The sequence below is a fragment of the Numida meleagris genome, chromosome 4, assembly GCF_002078875.1.
Source record: "Numida meleagris isolate 19003 breed g44 Domestic line chromosome 4, NumMel1.0, whole genome shotgun sequence".
In the NCBI taxonomy this organism is placed as follows: Eukaryota; Metazoa; Chordata; class Aves; order Galliformes; family Numididae; genus Numida; species Numida meleagris.
The window spans coordinates 92,078,018-92,100,528 of NC_034412.1; the positions used below are offsets into that span (position 1 = coordinate 92,078,018).

Genomic DNA, 22,511 nt, shown 5'->3' on the forward strand with positions numbered 1-22,511 from the left:
AGCCTCCGCCGCCGCCTCCCGCCGCCTCCCCGCGCCCGCGGCCGGGCGAGGCTGCCGGCGTCTCGCCGGAGATCAAAGCCCTGCAGCAGACGCGGCGGCTGTTGGCCAACGCCCGGGAGAGGACCCGCGTCCACACCATCAGCGCCGCCTTCGAGGCGCTGCGGAAGCAGGTACCTGCCGGCCCGAGGTGCCGGGGTGCGGGAGGGATGCGGGGCTGGGGCGGGCGGTGACGGGAGGGGATGTCGCCTGGAAGCACCGAGCGTGGAACTGCGCTATCGGTCGGGACCGAGCAATAAGGACTTTTCATTGGCTCGCGGTGGGAATTCGGGATTCTTCATTTCTTTTTCCCCCGGAGACAGATGGGCACGGAGGAAAAGGAAGCGCCAATGTAAAAGCCCTCGGGAGCATCACCGCGGCTCGCCGTGTGCTCCATCCAGCAGCACGTGTGCTCGCCGGGGTGGGCTGTCCTGGGGGGAGCACAGGGCGCTGGGGCGGGATGCCTTAAGCCCCTTGGGGCTCTCCTCGGAAGCTTTCACTGTGGCCCTTGGCTGAGCTCAGTGGTGCACCTTTCCCAAGGAGTTTCCCATCCCAATGAGTTTCCCGTGATTTTTCCTGCAGCATGTGCTTGATGTGTGGACGGTGCCGGGCTTTCTTCTTGAGAGGGCTTAGGAAATCCTCGTGGTGTTCTGAGAGCGAATAATAGAGGCGTTCTCGTGGGCGAGGTGGGGATTCTGAGAGGTGAATGATGTCGTGGAGAAAATCCTTCCATCCCCATCACCTCCCGAACATGTGGAAGGTGAGGGGAGAGCCAGAGGAGGAAGCAGAGCTGTACCCCCGTGTTAAGGTTCTCATTTCTTCCCTTTGAGGATAAATGAGCGTCCAGCCCCGATTTGGCCCCCGTATCTCTATCTCTGCCCCCTGTAACAGCTCCTAGCCATCCTGGCTTTGTTGCCCTTCCATCAAACACCAGCAGAACTTCTCCAGGTGTTTAGGAAGGAGATGTGCCCACAGCTCGCAGCCCTCTCAGCCTCATATCTCAGAGATGCTGAGCATTGCATCACCCAGGCTGATCCCCCCAGGGCTGTGTGTCAGGAGGGAGGACCTCCGGTGGGTGCCTAAACCAGAGGGGCTTCAATCCCTGTGTGGCACTCCCTGTCTAACAGCGCCAGCCCAGGATGTGCCTCCGGTGCTGAGTTTACCATTTGGAAATCTGGTTTGTTTCTCCGAGTTGCTTCCCTATCTCGGTTGTTTGGTGGCTGCATGTAACGTGTTTGGAAGTGTCAGTCCAATTCTCCATGGACAGGCATCTACACCACCGAAACCGCAAGGGGAAGTAGCGCTGATTTCCCAGCTCGCTGGCAATCTTGTTCTAGGCTGAGCCTCAAGCAGAAATCGGGCAAGCAACAAATTAAAGCCGCACTCTTTTGGGAAATGGGCAACTCTTGAAAAGCCTCAGATTCCTGGCCTTGGCCCTGCATCCATAAATCATTTCAGCCCAGGACTCAGCTGGGAGCCTAAAGAGCCTGGAGAACAAGTTGCTGTCCTCTCTTCCCATGAAAGCCAGTCTCCAGGGTCAGCGCTGGAGCGTACTGGCTGAGCTGTGCTCGCTCTGTGGACAGAAAGAAATCATTCTCAGGGAAATGTTTGCTGCAAGGTTTTCCTAGCAATTTGCTGAGGGGTGGGCTGGCTGTCCCGATCAGCACTGGATGACATTTGGATTCATTTCTCCCTGGGCTGCCAGCGGCGTGCTTGGTGCCGTACGTGACATCAGGTGACAGTCGGCTTCATTGCACATAGGCACAGTGCTGGCTTGTCACTCAAATCATTCACACCGGTGCTGTGGAGTGGTTTTGGGATCAGGACAGAGGAGGGGAGCTCACTGTCTGTTCCATCCCAGCCAGCAGGGCTGAGAGGCAAGAGCATGGAAAGGTTTGCTTTGGGATAGGAATGTGCTAGAGAGCTAGTTCCTGAGGTGCTGAAAGCAACACCTCCACAGTGAGGAGCGCACCCAGCCTGCACCCCTTCTACAGGAACGGATTGGGGTGCAGGAGCTGGTGGTTCCTGCATGGGTTCTGTCCCCTTCCCACCCTGATGAGTACGTATGTGGTGCTGGAGATGCCCACCCATGGTGACACAGTCATAGAATCCTTTGAGAAGGAAGGCACTCCTAAGGGCCATCTTATCCATCTCCCCTGCAGTGAACAGGGACACCTACAGCTTCATCAGGTGCTCAGAGCCCTGTCCAGCCTCACCTTGGGTGTCTCCAAGGATGGAGCATCCACCATCTCTCTGGGTCAGCCTGTGCCAGTTCCTCACCACCCTTGAAGGCAACAGGCAAAGTCCTGGTTGTCACAGGATCAATCCCACTGTAGGGCACCTGGTTATCCCAGGGGAGGGGGAGGATGGGTAAGCTGTGTCTCTCCATGGGATGCCCCACGGAAGCCCACCGAAGGCGAGCAGCTGGCACATGACATGCTGGGCAGATGGGCTCACAGCTGTGTGCATCTGGTACACATGTTTTGGCTCGTGGAGGCCAGTTCTCCAGATGGCAGGAAGGCTTTTTGTTGTCGCTGCTGTCGGTTTTGGGGGAGGAAGAGCCAACCACAGGCGTTTCATACAAGGAGGGAATAATCCAGCCATGGCTCTAAGCACTTGGCTGTGCCAGAGGTGGCAGATAGATGGGCAGCTGCTGGCTCCGGAAGGAGGGATGTGTCATTGCCATCGTCCTCACCCCTTTGTGTTACAGCCAGCGGGATCTCTCACCATATGAGTCCCATAAAGCAGGACCAAAGAGCAGATGCTCCCACGATGTAGCTCCTTCTCCCCAGTCTACCACTTGTGGTGCTCATCTATTCATTCTGGAGACTTTTTCCTCCCTGAATTCCCCAAGTATCATTTGTCAAAGTCGTCTTTTGAATGAGGACTTGAGGCTAACAGTGTAGCTCCTCATGGAAAACCCACCTCGCTGCATACCTGTAGCAAAAAAAAAACTTTAAAGAGGGGGAAATACCTCTGCTGTGCTTTGCTCTCCCTCTCTAAGTATCCCTGCTGAGTGCTGCTCCTGTCCCTCTTTCCGTCTCCTGTTCTGGGACACCCACGTGGCTGCTGCTCTGCGGATTCTTGCACCATCCCATTGCCCCAGGATGCCATGGAGTTGCAGTAAGAGATGAGACCTGTTGTCACTTGCATCCATTTTCCCTTGTGCTCCCTGTCCTTGTGGGTGGTCAATGAACCCAGGCGTTGGCAATGTGGTGGTGCAGCACAGAGCTCATGGGACCCGAGGTCATTGCTTTGCTCCTGTGCGTTCTCATCTTCACATTTGGTTGACTGCAGCAGTGCAATGGTTTCAAACTAAAAGAGATTTATACTGAATGTTAGGAGGAAACTGTTACTCAGAGCGTTGTAGCACTTCTCTGGCACAGGCTTCTCTGGCCATTCAGGGCTGAGTTGGATGGGCCCTGGGCAGCCTGATCAGGTGGGGGGCACCCAGCCCATGGCAGGGGGGTGGGGCTGAATGGGCATTAAGATCTCTTCCAACCCAAACCATTCTGTCATTCAGTGGTTTGGAGGAGATGGGTGGAGCAGCATCCCTGCACCTCTTCAGGGCAGTTTCCCTCAGGGAAATCGAGGCCAGGTCTTGATTACCAGCTATGCAAACTCCCATTTGATCCACAAAGTCCTTGTGGCAGCAAGAGCATCACAACCATGAAATCTCAAAGCTTATCACAGCATGGATGTATCCAGCAGTTCTGCTCCTGGAGGGCTCTCCAATCACCCAAGGAAGCCACTGTCCAGCGGCACATTCTGTGTATGCAAGAGTTGTGGTCGTGTATCTCAGCTGTGCTGACAGACCCTAAGGTGGCAGCAGACTCTCCCTCGATAGCTGGAGACAACCCCAGCTGCCTCTGATCTGGAGCCTGCCCATGCTGCACATCTGTTTTCTCTCTGGAGCACTGCTGTCCAGCTCCTCCTCAAAGCAGCACGTCAAGCCTCTGAGCTAGAGTCTGTGCTAGGAGCAAATGTGTCCACAGACATTAATTTTCCCTTCAAGTGCACTGGTGTTTTCCTCAATCTTTTCACCACTGCATTACCAGGGCTCCCTCTGCTTTAGCAGCTGACAGGCTCGTTCTCTGCTCTCCTGTGGGTTCTGGAGATACTTTAGACTTTTATGGGGCTTTTTAGCTGCTGGAGATGATTTTTTTTTCTCTCCCCCCAGTATCCTTTTGCTTTGAGCTGCCAGTATGCATGTGACTGCTGTGGCTTGTAGTTAAATGAGTGCAGGAAGACCCCACTACCTCCCATGAGGAGACATCAGGAGGCTGCAGGGTGCTGGTGGTGGTGGGTACCACCTACAGGGATATGCAGAGCCAGGGTGGGTGCTCGAGGTAGGTGGGAATCATAGAATCATTAAGGTTGGAAAAGATCACTAAGATCATCTAGTCCAACCATCAATCCATTCCCACTGTGCCCGCTATCCATGTCTCTCAGTGCTACATCTCCACATTTCTTGAATACCTCCAGGGACAGTGACTCCACCACTTCCCTGGGCAGCCTGTTGCAGTAACTAACCACTCTTTTTGAGAACAAGTTTTTTCTTATATACAACCTGAGCCTCCCCTGGCACAACTGAAGGCCATTACCTCTCATCCAACCACCAGACCAACTTGAGGACCTGCAGCTTGAGCCACAAACCTGTGGAGGCTGCAGCTCTTTGGGGAATCCATGCTTGCCCACTTTCCGCATCTTATTTTTGGGATGTACTGTTGTGTGCTCTCCCTCCATCAAAAAATCATAGAGATTGGAAAGACAACCAAGAACATCCTGCCCAACCATCAGCCTGTCAGCACCATGCCCTCTAAACCATGTCTCCCAGTGCAACATCTGTTTGAAAGCAGCCAAAGTTTGTCACCAGCATCATATGTAGCCAGTGTTGGTTGTGTCCTTGTTGCTATGGGGAGGCTGAGAGCTCCGTTTATCACCTGCTCACCGGGTCTCCCAGAGCTGCATTCCCCATGCAAGCAGCACAGCATTAGCTGGGACAGCTCAGTGGTTTGAGCCAGCCCCGGGTGATGCCACAGTTATTTAAAGTGCGGTTGAGGCAGAACAAGGAGGCACTGGGGCTTAACAGCTAAGGAAGATGACGAAATACTGGCCAGGAGCGATGCAAGGGGAGAGAAAATAAGGGAGAGCCCAGACCAAAGCATAAAAATCCTGAAAACAATGGCTGTGTGTCAGCAAGGAGGAGGCTTGTTTGCTCTCCTTGCTGTCTAACTGATGTTATCCTCTGACACAAATCCCGTTCCTGTCGGGAGGTATTTGCTCTGCCTGCTGCAGCCACCCCGAGTTAACCTCTGTGTTTTCTTATGGCTCCTGCTGAAATCGGAGGAAGGAGTCTGCTTTGAATCCAGCAGGCTTTGAGTGCAGCCCCTGCTCCCTGCCTTTAGCCATACTCAGATTACTCCCCAGGCTGCAGTCCCTGCGATGAGGAGGGGGATGCTTCCCTATGATACATCTCCTGAGCTCTTTGTTCCTGGTCGGAGCTTCCTTGGATCCATGCCCCCCTTTGTGCATCTCACCCTGGTCCTAGCATGAATCATAGAAATATTAAAGTTGGAAGGAGCATTAGGATCGTCTAGTCCAGCCATCAACCCGTGTGGGTCCCACCTTTATGCTGCCCTCTGTGCCAGCCCAAGAGCAGAACCTCCCAGATGAGGCCACAGCTGCAGCAGAGCTCATTCTCCCCTTCCCCAGCTGAACCTGACCCATTCAGAGATGGGAGGTGTCAGCTACCCTGCTTAAAATGTCCCCCCCAAAAATGTTCCCCACTTGGGGGTGGCATCATCTAGAGGAGATTTGCTGTGTACTATGGCCCTGGGCTTCCTCCACAATATCCCTCTGAGTAGTTATTATTTTGGGAGGTGGTTCAAAGCACCTACAACAAGGTAAGCGCTTTGCTGCAGCTCACAGCACGATATTTTTCATGCCCAGAGGGAGGCTTTGAGGGTGCAGAACCTCCTGGCGTAGTGCTGGAGGACTGTCGGCGCCCGAGCGGAGCCAGGCGCGGGGCCGCGTTAAGCAGACTGCCGTTTGGAATTGCTCCGCGGGGTGAACTCACCCAGCACCACACCTAGGTTTTGTTTGCAGGAAGCCAATTCATTCGCTCCAAGGAGTGAACTCATGTTGCTGCAATGTGAGCGGCGGGGGAGCCAGGAGCTGGGAGGAACCAGGAGCTGGGTTATCCGAAAGCACGGACCCACCCGAGATGAGAAGGCTCCTGGGTCGGGACTGCTGCAGCTTTTGTTCCTGTTGATATTTTTAAGCAAGGTTTGGCTGCTGGATGGATGCTTTGCTGCACAAACTGGTGGCGGAGGAACAAGAGCCTCCCACTCTGGTGGTATAAAATTGCTGCCCATTTCTGGCTGGAATAGAGATCTGCAGAGCATCTGACACCACAACGCCCACGGGTTGGACAGAACGGGGCGCTTGGGACTGTATCCCAAAGCACTCCTCCGAGGACCATCCCTGGAGGCATTCAAGGCCAGGCTGGGTGGGATCCTGGGGAGTCCGATCTGGTGGGTGGCAACCAGCGCACAGCAGGGGGTTGAAACTGGATGGGCTTTAAGGTCCCTTCCAACCCAAACCGTTCTGTGGTTCTGTGGTCATGGTGTTTGCCCACAAAGCTTACAGGATCCTGCCCTGCAGGGTTCGAACCCAAGCCCTGTGAGCACCAAATCCATGAAGTAATGTGCCTTTAGCGAAGCACTGGATGAAGTTGCCCAGAGATGTGGTGCATCCTTGGAGACATTCAAGGTCAGTCTGGACAGGGCTCTGAGCACCTGATGGAGCTGTAGGTGTCCCTGTTCATTGCAGGGGAGTTGGACCAGATGACGTTTAAAGGTCCTTTCCAACTCAAATGATTCTATGATTCTATGGAAACAAGCGGTGATGTTCTAGACAAAACCAGTCAGTGCTTAATCTCTCCTCCTGCTCCCAGTAACTCCACAGTTCCCATCCCCAGAGAGGTGATGTGATGGGGATGGAGGCAGGGGACATGTTTCAGAACCAGCAAAACAAGGAGTGGAGCCAGAACACCAGAACTGTCAAGCGCCGGACATTTATATGAACCTCTTGGAAGTGTTTTGGCATGAGGCACAACGAGACAGTGAAATCCTTTAAAAGGCCACAGGGAAGAGACAACCAGCTGTTCTCCTGGAGGGCCTGGACATGATTTAGCTCCCAGCATAAAAATAAACCAGATGAATTGCAAGACAGGTAAATGCAGCTGCTTATGGCATGGTGTGGAGGAGCCAGCTGTCAGGAGGGCTTAGCTGATGCTGTGCTACAGACACAGGTGTTTCTCTGCCTCCCCAGCTTTCCTGCTGTAGCCAAGGGGCCAAATACGTGACCTTCATATGGAGGGAGTCTGTGCAAAGCCATGGTGCTAAGTTGCACTTATGTCATAATAACAGGGAGGTCTGGACCCCCAGGGCCTGATATCTTCCTTTCTTTGGGAGAATGCAGTGCAAAGCTGGAGAGGACTTGACTTTAAAGACATTATCTGTACAACTCCAAAGGACATTTATACAAATTATACCATGCTCTTCTCCATAGTGACAGCACAACCCAGCCAGATGCTTAGCAGTGTGAACTGCCTTAATGTTGCTCAAGTCTCTGGAATGATCCCAATTTTCCCCACAGCCCCATTGTGGTGAGTATCCCCTGCACCCTATTAGGGCAGGACTCCACCACCTGTCCTTTCCTCCAGTCCCCACATCCTCATCCCTGGTCCCCTCTGCTGGGACCTGAGTGAGAATGGACTCCAAGATCATGACTTTGGTGGATGCTGATGAAGTGCCTGGCAGATGTCCTGTGGACTTCAAAGGGAGCATCGTTGGTCTTCCAAGGACGCTGCCTCTGATTACAGACATCAGGGATGGAAGGGACCTGCTACATCACATCCCGTCCTGTCTTCCTGCCATAACAGAGCTCTTCTGCACAGAAATATGCCTCAGGAGCATGCATCTTGCCTTTTTCAGCATTGCAGCCTTGCAGGTGGTGGAAGGAGAGGGCTTGGAGCTCACCTGGAGCATGGCACGCACCTGGTCATGCTACCTCCTACTGCAGATCAAGTGTAGAGCACAGGTCTTCAGCACTGCGTAGCTCTGCTGGCATCAGGTGTTTTTCCAGTGTCTAAGATATTCCATTTTGGATTGAATTTTGAAGATTTCTTGGCATCCAGGTGTGTTACTGACACCCTTCACTCAACCTGGGCAGATCCGTCCCCTCCTTGCTGCTGGCTCTGTGCTAAGGAAGTGCTGAAACCAAAGTTCCCTTTCTTCCCCCTCGCTGCTTGGGGAAGCTTTAGATCTGGATCTGAACTAAGTGGCTCATTCCTCTCTCAATTTCCCATGTTTAATTCAAAAGGAAACATTAAAATGGCAGGAGCCGAGCCAAGACAGGGAGGGTTCCTACGAAACAGTTATTCTAACACTGTTACCATAGCAAAAACTCTTATCTCTGACTTTTGGTGCCCCGCACCCATCACAGTGGTATCTGAGCTGCACGGGGTGAAATTCTTCCTGTGTATGTACGGGGCAGCTCCAGTTTGGACTTTGCTGCATCATGTAGGAGAAGTGTTGTGTAATGCCAGGCGAGGGTTTGGTCAACTCTGCTAAGGCTGAGATCTTTCTTGGAATTTGTAGCAGGCCTGCCCCAAAGAAACAGTTTGGGTTTTGTTTTGTTTCTTTAAATAAATAAATAATAAACAACACACAAAAGAGAGCAAAACAGAAGAGGAAAATAGACATTTGCCTGCCTTCTTGTGTTGCAACTGCACAGCGTCTGTGCATCAGGATTTCATGGTCGTTTTTCCTTCCACTTGATTTAACTTCCTCCTTTCTCTAATTCTGAAATTATTCCCACATTTCACTGAATCTTTCCATTTTGGTTTCCATCTTGCTTTGGCCTTGTGTGCTGCTGTTTGATCTGGGATCTTCGCTGTTCTTGTGACATCAGCGTCGAAAGACAGTTGGGTGTTTCTGCTGCCCAAAGCTCTGCTTCCAAAATAACTCAGCTCATTGCATCTGGGGGCCAGGTATTACCATGTGAAGGTGGATGATGTGTTCCTTTTTGCATTGGTGATAGCAGCACTGTGGAAATGCCACTGGAGGTCAAAGCAGTGGTCCCACTGGGTATTCCCAGAGAATAAATAGATCCCCAGCCCCCACAGGGGTATCAGTAGCAGATGATACATACAGAAAAAGGCCCTTTGAAGCTTGCTGGCTTGCTTCTGGGGAGGTCAGATGCCGCTGGCACCTCAGCTGTATCGTGCAAGCCAAATGGCCTATGGGGTCAACGGCACTCTTCCATTAAAATCCATGTGCTCATGGATAAGGGTGATCCAGCTCAGATGTAGTTGGTCTGAATTTCTGCGGCAGAGCTCCTCCTTTGAAGTGTCTGACAAAACCAAGCTGGAAAGTAAGCTTCCTCTAGTAAGAACTAGAATGTAGATGTAAAGCAATGTATACTGGGAGAACTGTACCAGATATTGCATGCAAAATGGTAGAGCCTGAAATGACCATAATCTCAGAGAAAGGAGTCCTTAGGTTTTCTGCCGATGGAAATCTCAGGTCAGTGCCCAGTAGTGGTCACAAGTCAGAAGTGATTAGAAAAAGAGCATGAGGTGAAGCGGAGAGCATCAGCATCAGCTAGATAAATGCAGAGAGCACCCGCAGTGTGAATACTGCATGTAGTTCTGCTTCTCCCAGCTCCCAGAGGACACGCTGGGGTGAGGATGGGTTCAGGGAAGAACAACAGCGGGTGCTCTGAAGTGCAGGATGGCTGCCACACAGCAGTCGGATGAGGGGATTAGGTCTTCTCCTTATGGAAAAGAGGTAGATAATAGAATCATTAGGGTTGGAAAAGACCACTAAGATCATCTAGTCCAACTGTAGATGATGAAGGACTGAAAATACAGAGGAGATGAATCTGTTGTTCTCTCATCTCAAGAACTGGGGGACCTGAAGTGAGGACAGTGGGACTAACTTCAAAACAAGCAAAAGGAGGGCTGTGGTGTTGAGAAGGAGGAGGGAACTGCAAAAGCATGTTGTGGGTGCTACAATTGCCAGGGTTTCAACTTACTGAGCCAAATTAATGAACAAAAAGATCTGTTATGGGTTGCTAATACTGAGAAAGCACATCTAGCTGGGTTCGTGGAGCTCATTGGAGCCTGGCAGAATACCTGGGGAAGTGCTATATATTTCTGAGCAGTTCTGCTCTTCCATTGATATCTGCGTGCAGCTGCTATGGGGTTAGCAGAGAGGCAGAACCCCTCTTAACCCCACTTACCTTATGTAAAGCCAGGGGTGAGCCTGGCTTCATGTCTGCGGAGAAAAGAGAAGCTCAGGCACGAGCATGGCAAGAAGCTTTAAAATCTCCAACCGTAAGCGGAGCACGACACCCTAGAGGGATGGTGAGGATGGAGGCTGGTATGGAGGCAGATGGTTGAGGGACATTCAGCCATTGCAGTGATTGATGTTGCATGAAAACTTGGATTGACGGGCGCTCAGACAGCCTGAGCAGTGAGGATGGATTTCAGATAAACGCCCGGCTCCAGTTTCCCATAGGCAATAGATTCTTGTGCATTAAGGGCTGAATGACCTTTAGCAATTTTGCAAAGTAGAGAACGGGGCCCCAAGCCTATTTGAACTCAGCGGATTTTCTCTTTAAGCTGGACATAGTGAAGCTGTGTGCCTAAAATTGAGCACACATGTAGCATTTTGCCGGATGGAGATATAAAAGCTTCTGTACCCCATGCATTTATTTGGACACGTGCTGCTTAGTTTGAATCATTTGAATGTTTCACGTTACACTAGAAATCTTCAAGGGTAAAGAAATAACTTGCGTCAGATAATGCCTTCCTGAGAGGCAGAGTGATGGGCGCTTTGGTGCTCAGCGTGGGGCAGTGGGTAGGAATTTCAGGGCAGATTTGGAAGCCATGAGTGATGCTGTTTGAGCACGTGTCACCTCTGCCAGCATTGCTGCCTTTCTGCACAAGGCTGCGATGGCTTTGCAGCTGCTTGTGGGGAGGAGGATGCTCGGGGTGAATCACTCAGTGTGAACAAGGGGCTGGCACAAGGGGTTGGGATTTCCAAGAAAAACAGGGTCTGGCCTCTCTGAGAAGCCAACTGAGCGGCAGGCAGGCGTCCCGCATCCTGCCATCATGCTTTGAGCAGAACTGCCCCGCTGAAATCGAGAGGTCTCATGCTGCTTCATTCCCGCAGAGATCAGCGGGGGAGTTCTTCTGCAAAACCTGTTGGGACCATATGGCTTTTTATCGGCAGAGTTCCTATTTGTGTTAAAAAACGCTAAGAAAATAACCTACAGTTGTTTTGTCATGCTTCGAGCGAGATATTTTGTTTTTCTGGCCTAATTTTTTTTTCTTTCCCTGTTACCCTTTCTAGGTTCCCTGCTATTCTTATGGTCAAAAGTTGTCCAAACTGGCCATCTTGAGAATAGCCTGTAACTATATCCTTTCCCTGGCCAGACTAGCAGACCTGGATTACAGCGCTGACCACAGTAACATGAGCTTCTCTGAATGCGTGGAGCAGTGCACTAGGACCTTACAAGCAGAAGGAAGATCTAAAAAAAGGAAGGTATGTTACAGCCTCCTCCGCCCCCCAAATAACGGTAAAAGTTACAAAAGAGGGGGAAAAAAATAAATCTGAAGCCATTTCCTTCCTTTCTCAACCTCTTGAATTTTTCCTGATTCTTTACTCCCTGTCTTTCTCCCACCTCTCGGCTCTTTGCTTTTTCTGTCTGATCTTGTAATAACCACATTCCTCGCTAATCAAAAGCTTTGCTCTCCTCGCCAGGCTCTTCCTCTCGTTAGTCCCCCCCTCATGTTTTAACACAACATGATCCTATTAGCGTTGTCTTGTGGCTGTTGCTGGTTAAAAGCAACCAGCCTTTTGGAGAACCCAAAACGCGGCCGCCCGGCTGTGATTTCTGCTTTGTTTAATCTAACACTTATCTCCGCGAAAATCGCCTGACAACAACCAAAAAAAGTAGCTAATGGAGATGTTGTACATATAAACATATTAGGAAGATGTATGACCTGAAGGACATGCGGGTATCTTGAGGAAACAACGCTGAATCTAATTACGCATCGCATTCCTTTAGGTTACTTAACGCTGAACCAATTAGGTGAAATCATCATCAAGCTGTGGTAGGAGGAAGCGGAGTGCTCGGCCAGTTTTCCTCTTGGAAAGTGACATGGGTAAATTAAAGGAGTGATTGATGTCTTTGTTCGGGCTTTTATGACAAAAAGAGTTTTGTAAACTTGAATTGAACTTCCCCCTGCTTTCTGGGCTCGCTTGTCATGTGGGATAATAAATCAGCGGGATTTTAATGGATGAATGGACAGCTAAGCTGGGGAGCAGGCTCCTTCCCGGTGTCCTTAAGGTCTGCCTCCGATTCGGGCAGGTTTCCCTGGTTTTCCTCTTCTTCAGCCCAACAAATCATCCTTCAGAAATTTGGGTTATAAATGAACACAGTAGTGTGTTCTTTGTCACTTCCTCAGGCCATATTTTTGACCCCCAGAGTCAGTGCCAGATGAGGAGTGCACAGCAAGACGTGGCCAAGAAGGTGCAGGAGTTACATATGGGGACGGCCTGAAATTGAGGAGTCACTGCAGGGAAATGGGTGCTGGTGGCTCAGGCACACTGCTGCAGTGCCACCAACCCTAGGGCAGGAGGTGGGAGTGGAATTGTGGGGCTGAGCCACCTCCCGAGGTCAAGATGGAGGAAGATGAACATCCATTATGGCAGCTGGGCAATTCATTGAGCTGGCGTTGAGGCTTTTGGTGCCTGCTGGGCTGAGACTCATTGTCTTGGCTTATGTAAACCAATGCAAGCTTCAAGACAGAAAACTTGGAGCCAGATTTCAAGTGGCTTCAAATCCCAGGCTGTTCACATATGATAGTTAGGGCTGTGCCCACCCTTAATTAAAAAAATAAATTAAGAATTAAAAACCTTCCATTTATGGCTTTTCCTCCAACACGCATGTGCAGAGAAGAGCCCTGATCCTATTGAGAGCTCATGAACAATGAAACTCTCACAGGACATTGGCCATCCCGCCTCCATGCAGGCCACCACCAGCCCCAGAAGTAGTATAACTGGGAGAAAATCCGCCTGTCCTTCATGTCCTCAAGGACACCCGTTCTCACCCTCCTCCAAATACCTTCTCTGAAAGAAAAGCCAAGTTTTGCCCCAATGGCAGGATCCTGGTCTGTGCTCTACCTTACTTTTCTTTCTAGAAATTGTCTTGTAAATGCAGTTCTGTCATATAGGAAAGTCTGTGTTGAGGATTTTCTGGGCAGCCCAAGAGCCTCTGGATTGCCCTTGCTGATAGGAATCATTTTAAGCTCAAGTGATGGCAAGAGCACATTCAGTTGAAGATGAAGCCAAAACTAGTAGGGTTTAGGGAGGAATCTTAAGCAGCCAGCAAGTCCCAATAGACAGGAGACACAAAGACAGTAGATGCAAAGACAGGATTGAGAGGGTCGCCCTATCATGGTATCTCTTTAAGCCAAGCAACGGATGGCATTGCGAGCACGAGGCAGGGGAAGGCTGTTGTCAGAACAAAGCAGTAAATCTGGGATAGCCAAGCAAGGAAGATGGGAGCTCTGGATGTCAGGTGGTGTGGAAGGATGTCTCTCCTGGGGGGTCTCGCGCAGGCGGCTGGAGGAGGATACAATGGCTTGGCCCAAAATCACCGCGTGCTCATTAATTCTGAAATCGGCACGTTTTCTATGCCGAGCGTGGTTTTAATCAGGTCTCACAAACCGCTGCTTGCTGAGCAGTTCCTCTGAGTTACAGGCTATGGGGTGGATTTTTGTTGTTGTTGTTCTTCCCTTTTTGTTCTCTCTTTAAAAAAAAAATTCACAGCAAGCCCAAGTGCAGACCTCCAGTATTCGCACTGTGCTGCGCCCCTATCTGCTACCATCTCCTTTTTATTGTGTCTCTCTGTGCCCCTATCTCCCTCTCTCTTGGTTCCCTGGCAGACTGCATCATGCTGTGGCACCATGAGCGTCTTACACAAAAAAGTAGCTGATGGGAGTTTGTTTTGGCAGGCAGGGGCTCCAGATGTTGCATTTGCTGGATTCTGTGTCTCCTTGTGCTTTGTTTTTGAGGGTGAATTATCTGCTGTCCCTAACGTTACGTTGTTGTGCAGACCTTGTTGTTGCAATAAGAAATTTAATGGGTGGTTTTTTTCCCCCCTTCCACTCCATTGTGTTAATTAGAAAAGTTGGCTTTAGCCTCTCCAGCTATTTTAGCTAAGAAAAAAATCCCCCCTTCCAGTCTTAACTTCTGTTATAGAGTGATTTAAGTCATTGCGACTGAGACTTGACCAAGGGTGTTTGGTGATTGGAGATTTCATTTATAAGCAGCCAAAGGGGTAACTGAAGGCCTGCAAATGCCTTTTCCTAAAAAAAATAAGCTGCATGGGGAGGTGGCAAGTTATGATAAAGTTCATTTTTGAAAGCTGCCCTTTGGCTGGTTATAAAAGTGCTTTGCACTGAGTTATGCCCTTTGCAGTGTGTGCATGAGTTGCAGTGTTGGAGTCACTGTCCCTGGAGGTGTCCAAAAGATGTGGAGGTGTGGCACTGGGGGGACGTGGGTTGGTGGGCATGGCAGGGATGGGTTGGTGGTTGGACTTGGTGATCTTAGTGGTCTTTTTCCAACCTTAATGATTCTGTGATTCAGTGTGATGGAGATTTTGGCTGTGACAGCCCAGCAGAGCTCTGGATCCTTTTGGAGCTTGGGTCTGAGTTGCCAGCAGAGAGCTGGGGACATGTTGCGGGTGTCCAGGAGTCCCCTGAAAGCCTCGGTTGGTTTTTGTGGGGCTTTGGGTTGTGCTGTGAGATATTTCTCACAGCCCTGTGCTCAAGGTGAGGCGTTGGAACAGACTGCCTGGGGAGGTGGTAGAGTCACCATCCCTGGAGCTGTTCATGAGGAGTGTAGATGTGGCAGTGAGGGACATGGTCTAGAATGGTCACAGGCATGGGTTGATGGTTGGACTAAATGATCATAGTGGTCTTTCCGACCTTAATGATTCTATGGTTCTATGGTCCATATGCCTTGCAGAATGGCTGCATTAAGGGGTCTGGTGGTGTTTGGGGCTGGGGGTGCAGAGCTGTGCTCCCCATGTCTCTGGGGCAGCCTCCACCCACTCTCCGAGCAGCACAATACAGCTTTTTGCTCATCGCAAAGTAACACCCAACCTCCAGTAAACACCGTATTGCAAAGCAGCCCTAACACCATAACAACCCCATAACAGCCAGAAAACTCCTCAAAAAAAAAAAAAAAAAAAAAGAATATATATATACATATGTGTGTGTATATACCCCCCCAAAACCTCCCCTCTTTGCTTCCCACCGGTCGCTCTGCTCGGCAGCAGCATGGGAGCCGCGCCGGAGCCGGGAGGGAGGGCCGGGCGGTTGGGTTGGGTGGTTGTGTTATTTTTTTTTTGGCTTCCCCCCCCCCCCCTCCTTCTCCTCCCCGTCTCTTCTGGCAGTCGCAGACTCCAGATGTTCGGAGCGCGAGCTGGGAAGTCCTGCTGGCGCCACTTGGGGCAGAGGGCAGGGGAAAGGCACGCGAGCTGGAACCCGGAGTACTCAGTCACTGCAGGACTTGGCGCATTCCCCAGCTCGCTGCTGGCACATTCCCCGGCTCTCTCCTGGCCATCTGTTCCAAAAAAACACTTTCAGAACCTCATCATCACTCAGGATACAACACTGCGAGCAGCTGTTAGCGAGGCAGAAGGAAAAAAAAAAAGAAAACCATGCGAAAGGTCTCTTTGTGAGAGAGGAAACTGGGTTATGAATAACAGGCGAGCAGTTGGAGCTCAATAAAAGTTTTCTGCTGGAATTTAGTTTCTTGGGTTTTTGAGTCCCGGGGTCTGCGTGTGTGTGTGGATGTGCACAGACCCAAGGAATTAAAATTTAAAGATGCGCTATATATATGTTCCCTGTTAATTAGATGATATAGGAGCACCCACGGAATGAAACGCTGCTCTATTTGTTGCAGTCTGTTGTACTGAAATTGCTCATGTTATGTATGTAATTATTGCATTATATAAAATAGTTATTGTGGTGTTCTGCCATGCCTTGATGCTGCCCCATTGCTGCTTGCCTAGAAGCAGATTTCCCGCTGTAGGTGAGGTTTATTCCCACTGAAATGCTCAGAGGAGCACATTCTGCAGCACATTTACTCGCCGGGACTGGGGCTGTAAAAGAGAAATGGTAGCGTCAGGCTTAATTTGTATGGCATTTCTATTTGCTCGAAGCATATTTTTTCTATAACTCTGCATCAGGATCCATGATTTATTTACATGGAGCCCTGAGCTGGAGGCACAGCTTCCAGCTTGGTTTGCTCACCCGGTCCTGGTGGCAATCGATCACCTGATAGCGATATCAGATGGTGTTACCGCATCGTGTTCGGGTGATCTGCACGGCATTTCTTCCCCGTGGATTCCCGTCCCGCGCTCCGAGGGGGTCTGGTAATGAGGTTGGAGCTCCCTTTCTCTGCAGTCTGATCAAGCAGAGGTTCCTCTTTAAAAATAGCTCCCTTTCCCCGCTCACACTTGCAGGCAGGCAGGCAGCCAGGCTGCTTCCCTTGGGAAGAGCTGGGCCGCAGGAGAGCAGTGACCCTTCCCGTCCATCTGCCTGTGTGCAGCCACAGGACAGCAGGGTCTCTGGGGGAGCTGGATCCCCTGTGAGTTTTCCCTGCCCTGTGCTTATAGCTCGTGTTTTGAGATGCCCCCGTATCCCAGTGACCTGACCAGCAAATGTGAATGAGCAGAGGGGTGAGGCTGAGGATTCTCTGTGGCCTGAGCGAAAAAAACGAGAGGTTTCCTTCCACTCCAGTTATTAGCATGGGTAGGGGGAGATCCACCCCACAGCTATCAGGTAACTCCAGCAAAAGGAAAATGTGACTCGAGGAGATGGGAGAAGCCCTGGAATAAAGGTTGACTCCATTCCAACAGTGCTTTGATTTATAGAGATTGAAATGCTCTGGGATGCTGCGAACTCACCAAGGTCATTGGGCCAGTTGTCAAATTCAAGAGCCAGGGGAGTTGTGATTATTAGTTTAAAGCAGACTCTGTTCAATAAATCTGTCTTCTGAGCTGCTGGCTGGAGTGGGAGCAGGTCAAGGAGAGGCACAGAGCCCCTTCCCACACAGCACCCCTCCATCAACCCCTGGGACCGAGCAGCTCTGCTGAGCTCCTCCACTGCCTTGCAGGGCTACCTCCATCCATTCCTCCTTCCATTCATCCATCCCTCCATCTGTCCCTCCCTCCCTTCATTCCTCCATCCCTTCTTCCTTCCCTCCTACCATCCATCTGTCCCTCTCTTCATGACTTCCTTTAGCCCTCCATTCATCTCTCCATCCACGCATCTCTCATTCTCTCCCTCCATTTCTCCATCCTTCTCTCCATAACTCCCTCCATCCATCCCTCCATCTGTCTATCTCTTCCTCCCTCCATGACTTCCTCCTTTCCTCCCTCTCTCCATCCATCCTCCTTTCCATGTCTTTCATCCCAAGCTGCTGCACTTTGACCTGCCTTTGCTCACCCCATTTTTGTCCTCCCTCCTTCTTCCCAACTGCGGTGTCAGGTGCTATTTATTCAGCATTTTCAAGAGCCCCCAAGACACAGGAGGAGGACCAGGATCCCTCTGACTTGGGTGGCTTTGGGTTCGGGTGAGGCTGCTCCTGCAGGCGAAGGGGTTTCCTCTCTAAGACTGTTGTTCCAGACAGCAACAGGGGATGTGTCTCTCTACTGTCTTTTAATATTACTGATAGGATCATAGAATGGATTGGGTTGAAAGGAACCTTAAAGAGTTCCAGTTCTGACCCATCTGCCATAGGCGGGGTTGCCACCCGCTGGATCAGGCTGCCCAGGGCCCTGATCTTAATGAGAGTATTCAATACTTTCCTCCTCCTTCTTCTTCTTTTATTTCTCTTCTTTTTTTCTTCTTTTATTCCCCTCTTCTTTCTTCTTTTTATTCCCATGTGACATAAATAACCCTCATTTCTGTTACAGGTTATTAAGGTTCATAATTTATTGTTGGAAAATCATCTTAGGCATTTCCTATCAGAAACATTTGTGATACACAAGGCTGTTTGTCATTCTCTCACCTAACCCCCATTTTTTCAAAATCCCGAGTCCCAGCTTATTAGGGTGGTGGTTCCTCCTGCCCAGAGCAGCACAAGGTAGTGCGTTAATCAGTAGAGACAACAAATCATTGATAATAATTGCATAATGAGCTCCATTTTTTTAATTTGCTGTGTGCCAATTGGAAGGGCAAGCCTGGTGCAGGAAGGGTTTGCATTGAAGGTTTTGTGTCCCCATCCCCTTAGGCCGGTGTGGATGCTCACCTGGGATGGGTCATCTCACAGGCAGCAGCCCTAACTATAATAAAGTAGAACATTGGTGTCATAATACTTTCAGAGAATTATAGAACCATATCACTGTCTAGGTTGGCAAAGACCTTCAAGATCACCAAGTCCAACCATCAGTCTGACCTACGAGTCCTGGCGCTTTGTACCTTAATGTTACAAAGTCCAATAATGGAAAAAGGGAGAAAGTACAGCAACAAATGGGTCTGAGGAAGAATGTTTTTTTGGGCCAATCTTTAAGGAGTTTGACATTTTTAGACTGTCACCAAGATGCCTGGTCTGTCCAGAGAATTCATGACCGTGTCCGAAGGACCATCAGGGGCCGCACTGCACCCTGGAACGCTCTGAAGTCCACTGGCGAAAAGCAAGAAACAGTGGTTGGACTCAGAAAATGGGATCTGATTTCCAAGTTTCTAAATTCCTGAGTTACTTAAAGGAGGATTTAGGAGCCCACGTGATGAAGGCAGTTTGGCCAACTGCGATGTGACCTCATGAAAGAGCGAGCCCAAAGGATTTTACTGTGTTTTGAAGTATGCTAACGATTGTTTGTGGGATATTCGCAGGGCTTATTTTAATGTCAGAGGGGGTTTAGATGAGGTTTTTCCTGTCTCAAAGTGCTGCACATTAAAGTTGTGCATTTTATGATGGCAGCAGTAAACCTGGCCGTAACTCTCTGTACCAGTTACCCACATACACCTGCTTCTGCCTCTCCTGTGGGCTGAAGAGCCGTGCGTGCGGGAATAAATGTGATAACCACAGCAGCAAAATAAACCCCACAAGTCTGGGCCGCACCAGCTCGTTTGCTTCCCTTATGTAATTCTGAGACTGACTTCTGACTCTGAAAATGGACCCAGAGGTCTTTTCCAAAGCAGGCATTTGCCAACATGTCTCATTCGTTCCTTTTCCTCTCCAAACTTTCCTTGTTCCCTCTGTCTCTTCCAGCACCCAAGGGACTCTGCCCACCTACCTGTTGATGCCCTACAAGCCAAACTCCTGAACACTCACAGTGTGGGTTGATGGATCCCAAGGAAACCCCAACAAGGGCCAGTTGTGTGAGGAGCTACCAGAATGGCACATGTTCACTGTTCTGATGCTGTGTCTTTCTCTTTCCAGGAGTAATCACAGAGAAGGGAGGATTCAGAAGAGCTTCCAGCCAGTTACATCTGTTCTTGGCAAAGGTTGCACAATCCAGATGAAGACTGCAAGCAGCTTTTTTGCAGAATCCCCTTTTCAAGATGATGATTGGCCAAGGAACTTTCTCAGTCTCTGGAACAGAAAGGAAAAAAAAAAGGACGAGGATGCTTCTTATTGTTTTTAAGCCAGCCACCTTTTAGTACGTGCAATTTATTTAGCACTTTTCCCTTTGCTTAACTGGGAAATGTTCCCCTCTCAGCTCATGTGTACTGTCATTTTTTGTTGTTGTCGTTGTTGCTGTTGTGCCAAAGATTTGATGGAGCTTCTACACTGTGTCTTATTTTTGCCTTAATGTTAAATCCTTGAGCCAAAGAGAAGTCAGAGACACCGCTCAGATTGCAGCAAGTGGGCCAGTGGCTGTCGGGGACAGATCTGAATTTCGGAATCCTTCTGCGAGGTCCCTCTCAGCTCTCCCACCCTGCACCCTGCTGCCAGCCTTCGGTGTGGGATTGACTGGGGACATGGCACCAGGTAATGAGCCACCACGTTGTCTTCTTCCTCGGAGCTGCTCCATAGTTCCACCTCTTTGGCCAATTCCTGACGTTCCTGCGACATCCATGGGGTAGGGATATGGACGTGTAAGTGAGAGCTGAAGCAGGATCTGTGGTGTTGGGTTGTGTTGTTTTTTTTTTAATAAAGAAAAAAAAATTAAGTAGAAGCTAAGTGCCATGTGAAGCAATAAAAGAAAATCAAAGGGAAGTTCAACTAGGCGGAGTGGAACGCCACAACACAGTTCTGCAAGCGTTTCAGTTTTGTGAAGTCATTTTCATGGGGTTTTCGAGTGGTCAGAAACCCGTGTAATGCAAAAGCATTTGAATCCTATACTGTACCTTTCACTTCAAATTGAAGTAAAAAGAAAGAAAAAATGGAGAAACATTTGCTTGGAGTAAGCAGACTTTATAGGTAATGCAGTTCGTGTGCTAATGATGGGGGACAGAGCTCTGTGTTCAAGAATATGGGTTTCCAAGCTCAGGAGATTGACATATTTTGTTTCAAGTAAGGGGAAAGGTTATATTTGTGAGGCCAGGTTCAAATCCCAGTTACAGCAGCATAAATCAGGTTCCTGGGTGTCTGAGGCTGGCTGGGAACTGAGAGGGCTGGGACTGGCACTGAGGTGTCCCATTGAGCATCTGTAGGATCTGCCTCAGTGGGGAGGAGAGCCTCCGTTCACCACATCTTCCACCCAGCATTGACACCAGGCTTGAGCTCCTCACTGGCTGCCCATTTATTTCCCTTTCAAAGCACAGGGGAACACTGAACATGCAAAACCTGAGCTTGCATGATCAGTGTCGGTGGGTCTGGGGATGTCTCTGCCATGTCTGCTGGCTGAGGCAGGGAGGAGAGGTCCTGCAGAGGATGCTTGAGATTTGTTCTGCGTGAGTTCTGGGCACACACAGGATAGCAGTGTCCAGACCCTGAGGTTTTCATTATACTGCTCACCACCCCCCACCCTCACCGCTGTTCATTATTAGCAGCCCAATAAATACATTTTTAGACTGATATTTGTATTTCTTTCTTGAAGCATGGTTTTAACCCTCTCCTTCATTATGTACATTATATGCATCCTTTTAGGGTCATTTTCCACATGGCACACACAGGCTGTGCCACGGGGCCAAGGGCTATGGAAACACTGCAGGCATTTCTCTCTTCGAGCAGCATCAAATTTACACTTTTTTTTTCTAAATAGGAGAAATACCATATTTTACTCCTGAGCTCTGCAGTGGCTCTCAGTTTGGGAGAGTTAATGATTGTCAGTACAGCAAGGTCTGTAGGGACAGCCAGTGGTACAATACCACTGATCTTATTTATTTGCTTTTTTTCCCCTTTTCAGTTCCTGTTGATAGATAAAGAATTTGCTGCAAATACGTCACAAGCTGGACAGCACTGTCAGGCTGCAATTGGGGCTTTAGGTCATGCAATATTGTTTGTCCTCTTGCTTAGCGAAACATTAACCCTTGAGACCGAGCTGCTCATTTAAAATTCCCAAATACACTTCCCTCAAACATTCCCTGCTATTCCCACCCTACCCATTCCCCTCCAGTAAATGCAGGAATAAAGTCTCTAGAAGTTAAAATCTTACTTTGCTCAGGAGCAATGCTCTGCAAGAGGACGCGTGACATTTTCTGGCTGGTCTTTTCTGTCCCAGTGGGAGGTGAGACAAGGCTAGACGAATGGTAGTGGTCATTTGTAACACCACTCTGTGTGTCCCGGGCCAGCCCCAACTGCCAACTCTGACAACAAGAAGAAGGGTAAATTTTTACTGAAGGGTAGTGAACATGTTAGTGCTTTCCTTGAAACCCATGGTAGAGTTGACACTCGGCTGTGCTGGCCGGGGTCAACCAAGGTACAGAGCTGACCTTGCCTCACTCCTCCCCAGCAAACACAGTGGGCAGTCACTCTCCCGATAATATGGTGATCATGTTTGTTAGCATGCTGGAAAAGCAAAACCCTCTGTGCTGTCACCCTTCTACCTCAACCACTGGGGTCAGCAGAGTCCAAGCCTTGGCTCCCAACCTGGGATGCACAGGTGTAGCTGGTGGGTCATCTCTGCCAATGTGTTGTGATGTCCAGCATATGACGCAGATCCTGAATACCATATTAAACCAGAAATCATACACCAAGCCAGTAACATCACTCAGACGTAACACAGGGCACGTCATTGATGCTTATGCCACATCTGCTGCATTGGATGGCAGCTGGGTGAAGGGCCAAGGAGACACCAACAGTGTGAACCAAGGTGAGGAGCATCTTAGAAACATAGCACCACCACCATCACCCCACCTGGCCTGTCCAAGGTATTGCTGTCACTGCCTGCCTGCCCCATAAAGCTAGATCCTTCTTTCATTCAAGGGTTTC

General features: G+C 49.8%; 1 protein-coding gene and 1 long non-coding RNA gene across 2 annotated transcripts in view; one reads left to right on the forward strand and one right to left on the reverse strand.

The window, feature by feature from the left end:
• The window catches only part of ATOH8 (atonal bHLH transcription factor 8), a 21,705-nt gene extending 550 nt beyond the window's left edge, over positions 1-21,155 (forward strand). The window contains 3 exon segments of the mRNA XM_021396618.1: positions 1-170; positions 11,463-11,654; positions 19,575-21,155. The exon segment at positions 1-170 is cut by the window's left edge and continues 79 nt beyond it. Coding sequence (XP_021252293.1) covers positions 1-170; positions 11,463-11,654; positions 19,575-19,580 — 368 coding nt within the window. The 3' untranslated portion in view covers positions 19,581-21,155.
• The window catches only part of LOC110398712, a 10,197-nt gene continuing 7,228 nt past the window's right edge, over positions 19,543-22,511 (reverse strand). Inside the window, exons 2-3 of the long non-coding RNA XR_002438569.1 lie at positions 21,736-21,886; positions 19,543-19,727 (exon numbers count right to left, since the gene is read on the reverse strand). This is a non-coding gene — a long non-coding RNA (uncharacterized LOC110398712). The remainder of the gene's footprint in view (positions 19,728-21,735; positions 21,887-22,511) is intronic.